This window comes from Etheostoma spectabile, chromosome 14, assembly GCF_008692095.1.
Source record: "Etheostoma spectabile isolate EspeVRDwgs_2016 chromosome 14, UIUC_Espe_1.0, whole genome shotgun sequence".
Classification (NCBI taxonomy): domain Eukaryota; kingdom Metazoa; phylum Chordata; class Actinopteri; order Perciformes; family Percidae; genus Etheostoma; species Etheostoma spectabile.
In genome coordinates, this window is record NC_045746.1 from 11,592,968 (window position 1) to 11,599,901 (window position 6,934).

A 6,934-nucleotide genomic window follows, 5' to 3' on the forward strand; every position below is an offset into this window, starting at 1 on the left:
ATCTATCTATCTATCTATCTATTTATTATGACAGATCTTAGCACAACGCTTGCTGTGGGAAAATCACAATTTAGTGTTTTTTTTCTAAACTCTTTTTGCGTAACATGTCTTTCTTTCACCAACGGTCACTTAAACACAGACCCATACTAAACACACAGCAAAACCTCACACACTCCCCCCTCCTCCCAATCAGACTCACATCAATGGCGTCCCTCTCAAAGATTCGCAGTTGCAGGAAGAGCTCCAGTTTGATCTTCCTCTCCTGGAAGAGCTCCTCCATCTGAGCCTGTGCCTCGTCCAGCTGCTGCAGGACACTCTCGATGTGGTTGATGGAGCTGTTGTGGGGCGCCTTGTTGCTGGAGATGGCCGAGTCCCTGCGACAGTAACACAATTAATCAAGAAGCGGTGAGAGGCAGCGCTGTGCAAAAAAAAAAAAAAACAGCTACAAAAGACACAGTTGGGCATGACGCCAATCAAACTTAGCTGCTCTACAAACTGCTGCATAGCGCAGCCTATGGAACTGTAATATAGCAGCGCGGTAGACAAGAAAGGAGCCGATGTAAATATGTATGTACATTTTATTTAATTGTGGATAGTTATGCCTGAAGAAAGTGAACACAAGTTCAAAATTTAATTTTCAAGACTGAATTTTGTAGAATGACTTTTTATGTTATAATTTCCCCTAAATCCTTTTTTCCTAAAAGTCCTACACAATGTTATGTTAATAAAGGTATGGTAAATAAGGAAATAACACCAATGAATGAACAAAGCTAGTAGTGAACTGAACATTTAAAAAACGTAAAAACATTTTTTTTGTAAAATGAATTAATTAAATCAAAGGAAAAAAAAAGACTGAGGGTACATTTGTACCCTGAAATATTATTTAATAAATACTGGCTACATACACTAACGGTCAAAAGTTTGGGGTCACTTACAAATTTCCATACCACTCCATTATAGACAGAATACCAGCTGATCTTTAATGTAAAGTAATGTGGCTGATTTTTTATGTAAATAAATAAATAAATAAATATCTACATTGCCCGTGATCAGCCACCAAATTTCTAAGTGACCCAAAACTTGTGACCAGTAGTGTAGTATACCAAGATATACTGTATTCACATAGACACTCACATACATAGATACATTTATAAGACCGCAAAACAAGCCATTTACTTTAAGATTAGGCATGACCTTATAATACATTAAATGTAATAAGAAAAGTACTAGCTGTAATAGCCTCCATGCCGTTTACCTCTTTCAACATTTGTTTCATAACTCTAGGGTTTAAGCCAATTAATGGTAATCATTTTATGTGATGTAAGAACCAGAACTTTGAGCTAATGTTTTTTTTTTTTTTACACGTACCAATTCTAGATAAATTGTGTAAAGACACTTTATTACAGAATTTATCGAGAATTAGGTCACACTTAAAGGATAAGTCTAAATCTTTGGTTTGTCAACCAACATTGGGGGGGGGGGGGGTCGACATTTCTAAGCACTCTGTTTGATATATAAGAGTGCTTAGGGTGCACACAATGTGGAACACAGATTACGCGTGAGAGTCAAACGGGTCATACAGATTCTGATTCATCAATCTGATGGAATAGAAGCACACACGCATGCTGCACCAACACACAGACACCAGTGAATTAAATATAAGTAGGCGAAGACAGTGGGGGTCACACAGATTCTGATCGGCTTTGGGTTGATTATACAAATACACTACTTGCGTTCAAGAATGTGCATGTGTAGCACATACAGAGAGAGAGACACAGACAGACAGACAGACAGACAGACACACACAGACACACACACAAAAGGTGTGTAGAGTTACAGTTGCCACCCGGGGAGACTGCCACACAATTAAATTTGCGCTTATAAAAGCAGACTTATGTAAGAATTCACTGTGGAGCCAATACACAGGAGAGAGAGAGGAATGGAGAGAAAGAGAAGAAAGAAAAAAGGGGGGTGGATGAAGAGGGACTGGAACATCCTCTGTATGAAAAGAGTTTGGAGAATGAGGGTCAACTGCATCCACCTCTCGAACACCTCCTCCCATCCTCTCAGCTTTCTTTTTTTAGTTTTCTTGCATCTCATTACTATAGGGGGTCACTGCATCATTGGCTGGGCCTCGCATGCGCATTGTTGTCGCGTTTTCTTTCACTGCTGGGATCCCTGTCGACGTATTTTTAAGTGGTTTGAAGGATGTGATGGAGTTCATTGGTTTTACTCTCCAGTCGCCTGATTTATTAGAACTGAAATTTAGGGTGGTTTCAGCTCACTGTCTGACGGAGAGTACCCTTTTTAGTTGTGTTTCGGTTGTAGAAATACAATAAGTAGACGTGGCTCTTAATTATTTCCTAATTTTTTTTTTCTGTACAACACTCTTTGTTTGCTTTTTACAGAACATCTAACTCAGGGTTTCGGAAGTCAAATTTAAGACTTTAATAAATAAAATTGAAGACCAGTACAACAACATAAAATGCAGAGTCATAAAAGTAAATAAAATAATTAAAATTGAATAAAAGCGAGTAATAATGATCTGTACGTATACAGCAAATTATATTTGGTCGAGCGAAAGAAAGAACCACAGAATACAAAATTAAAATAAACTGTCAGTGAGCCTTAGAGGTAGCGTAACATGGATGTAGGGATATTTAAGACCAGGAACACAACACTCCAGTGAATTTAAGACTTTTTAAAGACCCCCCCCCTTCAGAAGCCCTGTAAAAATCATTAATGCCAAGCACTGGTTTCATTTGGATTCAGGTGTGTTAATGTGTACCTGAGCTGCTGGATGAGATCCTCTCCCTCCTTGATGACGTTGACGGTGACCTGCAGCGTGGTCTGCTGCTGCTGGCCAAAGCGTTTGATCAGATCCTGGACGGCCTCCACCGACTCAGCGTAAACATCGTCCAGCAGCTCCTTCTGGAGCTCCTCCAGCCACGTCCACAGCTACAGGAGGACATTCATGAGCACGGCGTGGATGTTTTACAGCAGTGTTCTTATACTATCCTATGAGCTTTTTTGGTAACTGTCCTATACAATATTTAGGTAGACCCACAATTAAAACACATTGGTTTGATGGACTCACACTGATCTGCACCGGTTTTAATTCTCACTCTGGTCACAGAATACACACACTGGGATCCCATCCCAACAGGCCAACCATTAGTAACACTAATTTGCTGTCACTTTTGCATTACGAAAGCTGTAGTGACACTCGCAGAAGACAGTTTAGTAACTGCCATCGATCCTGAATCCCTCACCTACATTTTACAGCGAAGCTTAATAGTTTGTCCAATTTGTACTCAGAAGTCAGAATTTATGAATTCAAAGACAGAAACACGCCCCCCTTAACTCGGATTTCCGAACTGGTAAGTCAGACAACCTCACAGTACCCCGGCTCAATATCCCACTTGGATGTCCTGGGCATCAACAGTTGTGAAAGCTGTAGTAACAGACAGTTTATCAGCGCTTCTGTCTTATTTGTGTCTCAATGAATCATGAATCAGTGCTGTCCAACTTCTCTCTGTGGACATGTTGTCATGCTGCTTGTTTGCACAAAAAACAGCCTAATGTGCTGGTACTTACTGGTATTGCTAACAATGCCTAACCTGGCAATGAGGAAATCCCGCTGTGAATTCCGACTTGTTAAATGTAAAGCAGTCAACTCGGGTGTGACGTCATTCCCAGCTCCGGCTTCCGAAGTAAATGAAACACACTATAACCTTGATAGTCACCCTCACCTTAGCCAAATTATCCTTTTTAATGAGGTGAGGACTGAGAAATGTCCATCTCTATGCGACTAACCGTATAAAAGCAAAAACAACGCACACATATTCAATTCCATCTGGTAATTATTTCCCTCTTGCTCCGAGAGCACTGTGAAAGCTCTCATCCACTAACACACAGCCCACCATCCACTTCAGCATTATGTCATCCTCCAATGCCTACCTCTTTGACGTGTGTGTGGAAGGCGACAGACATGTCCAGCAGGACTTTGCGCTGCTCCACGCGGCGAACAAAGTCTTGGATTCTGTCTTCGAGCTGGTGGGCGGCCTGGTAGATCTCCTCTGGGTCACACTCTCCCGTCTGGGCCAGCTGCTCAGCCGCCTCCAGCAGCTTGTCTGCATTGGTGTACGTATTCTACACCGAGGTCGGGGGATGGAGAGAGAGACAGAGATGGATTAACCCTGGAAGACGGTATAATGCAAATAGAACATATTCTGAACACAAGCAGAGAGAGAAAGAGAAGAGGCAGGGAGAAAATGAAAAACAGGATATGCAAAAGACGTGTACACTGATAGATTCACTGATACTAGAGCTGCACAGAGATAAATAGTGAGAGGAAATGGAGACAGAGAGGGTAAGAGGAAGAGAAAGATGCTACGGAGACAAATGGCTGTATTAGGGTAGGGTATCAGGAGGTTGATATTATTTATTATTATCCTGATCAGAGCTGCTATTTTGGGCACTTCTACACAATCTTTGTCAGTTTTTAGCAGTGGTGGAGGGAGATCATTGTGTCAAAGCAGCAGTATTGCAGTACAACAATACTCCACTATATTTAAAATGTCACATGCAAGTATTTTCAGCAAAATGTACTTAAAGTATCAAAGTGTCATTCAGAAATTTAAAAAACAACCCATCAAATTAAAATGAATAAATAAATTGGGGAACACACTTCTAACTATGTGCTATTTTAACATGAGGAAATGCAACTGTCAACACATTGATATATTGGCTTAGATTTTGTGGAAAGTGAGAGTTACAGAAACAGAACCATGCTACCTGTGCCACTTCCTCGAAGTCTTCGTGCCGTTTCTGCAGAGCTCGGGCTCGGTGGAGGGACTTTCCCACGCCTGTGTGTTTGCTGAGGAAGGCCTCGCCGTGGTTTTCTATCCAGTCCAGCACCTGTGCAGAGAGGCCACATGTCCATAAAGTGAGACTGTCACTAGGAAATAGGCATCCACAAGGGGGCGCTCTAAGGTGGTAGATAAGCCAGTGTTGATGATAATTAAAAGTGTGTGAGAGAAGAGGAATGACAGAAATAATGATCAGCATTTTATAAGGCATTGCACTGAGCCTTTTTGTTTTGCACTCCGCTCCCTGTCCTCTGTCCTTCATGGCGTTAAGGGATAAAAAGCATCTGCTTGGACATATGACCCAATTCAGTTGCCATAGCAACAGTTGCCATGTCAACGCTCTCAGGAATGCCCATGATTTTTGGAGAGTGTGCTACTGCATCATCAACATTTTGGACCACTCAATTATGGCATTCTCATTGTGCTCGTTTTCAAGCCTTTACTCAGCAGGGATGCATTTCAGACATTTATCCAAAGCTCTTTTCCACTGAAACGCATGATGAGTGAAGACGCAAGGTTCCAGCAACTTTCACAGGGACATTTTGATAGGAAACATGGTTGCTGCAGGGATCAAACCCTCTATTAAGAGCAAAATTCTTCTAACCAGTAGGCTACCCAGCAATTTTCAAATTACTGTCTAAACTCTCTCATAAGACTGGCATTTAAGTTTGGTCTTGGAATCACCACATGTGCAATGCATATAAACAAAAACATATATACATTATGGATGCGTGTTTTTGTGTGTACCTGTTGGACGTCCTGTTGAAAGACACAGAGCTGCAGACGTTGGTGCAGCCGGACTTTGCGGTGTTGCCAGATGTTTTCCAGCTGTCTCTGGTGATGCAGCACCTCATGGATGATGTCCAGGACGTGGTGCACTGCCTTGGAGTAGTTTGCTGATGCTGTCAGTGAATCAGCGCTGCCCGGGGTCAGAGGTCGCTGCAGCTTGTCCAACAGGGCTTTGCCATCTTGGCTTACCTAAAGAAGAGTTAGAAAATAAGTTGTCATGTCATGTCATGTTGAACTCCCCACTACTACACAAATGTGCACGAGTGCAAAGCATTCATGAATATGAATATGTTTCGGATTTGACTTCACCTAAAAATATAAATATCCTCCAAATACCAACAGCCAGCAAACTGTATGGATAATTGCCTGGGAAAGCGCACACTTTGGATGAAACATTTAGTAACTTAAAAAAGGTAAATTATAAGCCACAAAGGAGTGATTAGTGAGAAACACAATACACAGTTTACAGTTGCAAATAAACAGTTGCAATTCCTTTTATGTATTCTGTGTTAAAGTAGTCATCTATTTTAAATTCCATTTGAAATACAGAATAGGACTGTGTAGACATAGCTTTAATTTTTTCCTTTATTCTTATGTACAAAATGTAATTCTTCCCCAAACAATATGAGAGCTGCATTTCCCAGAGTTTGAGAGAGCAACTTAATTTATCAATAGTAATTACATAGTATTACATAACAATAGTAAATTTCCCTAACAGAGAAAAGCTTCCCGAGTTGCAGTTTCTGTATGTTAATTATGTTCTAATAACAAAATTGACCTAATTGGCATTCTTAGAAGTGTATTAAAAACTAGGCTAAAACAAGGATATTGCTGCAAATTAAACAGTTTGTGCTTTAGTGTGATGTAAAATGCTATTTTCAAATTTTTTACTTTCTTAATTGTTTTGCACACTATATATGTAGAGGTGAAGTGTGGTTTTACCTCAGAGTAAGCAGCAGTGATGTGTTCATACAGGCCTTGGTGGTGGTGGATGGCGTCTTCAAGGTCTTGCAGCTCCGAGGGCAAATCCACCTCGCCGCACGCCTTGCACCACGAGTCCACGTTAGTCATGTACTGCGGGGGAGGAAACGCACGCTTACATTTACACACGCTGACCCTCAGATGTAAAGCGTTTCACATGAGACACAGCGTGATCTTCCCAGGAGTCACATGCAAGTCAGACATTATTATTTTTACTATTACTGAGCTTAAAGATGCTGAAATCTCTTTATTTATGGTTATGAGCTATCTTAAAGGAACACGCTGACTTATTG

At 41.0% G+C, this 6,934-nt stretch overlaps 1 protein-coding gene across 8 annotated transcripts in view; it reads right to left on the reverse strand.

Moving 5' to 3' along the window:
* LOC116701409 (triple functional domain protein) overlaps positions 1-6,934 on the reverse strand; it is an 88,860-nt gene that overhangs the window by 23,683 nt on the left and 58,243 nt on the right. For all 8 annotated transcript variants that reach the window (XM_032535106.1, XM_032535101.1, XM_032535098.1 and 5 more), the window contains 6 exons: positions 6,603-6,734; positions 5,619-5,849; positions 4,798-4,920; positions 3,961-4,152; positions 2,789-2,958; positions 200-374 (listed from right to left, as the gene is read on the reverse strand). In XM_032535106.1, coding sequence (XP_032390997.1) covers positions 200-374; positions 2,789-2,958; positions 3,961-4,152; positions 4,798-4,920; positions 5,619-5,849; positions 6,603-6,734 — 1,023 coding nt within the window. The remainder of the gene's footprint in view (positions 1-199; positions 375-2,788; positions 2,959-3,960; positions 4,153-4,797; positions 4,921-5,618; positions 5,850-6,602; positions 6,735-6,934) is intronic.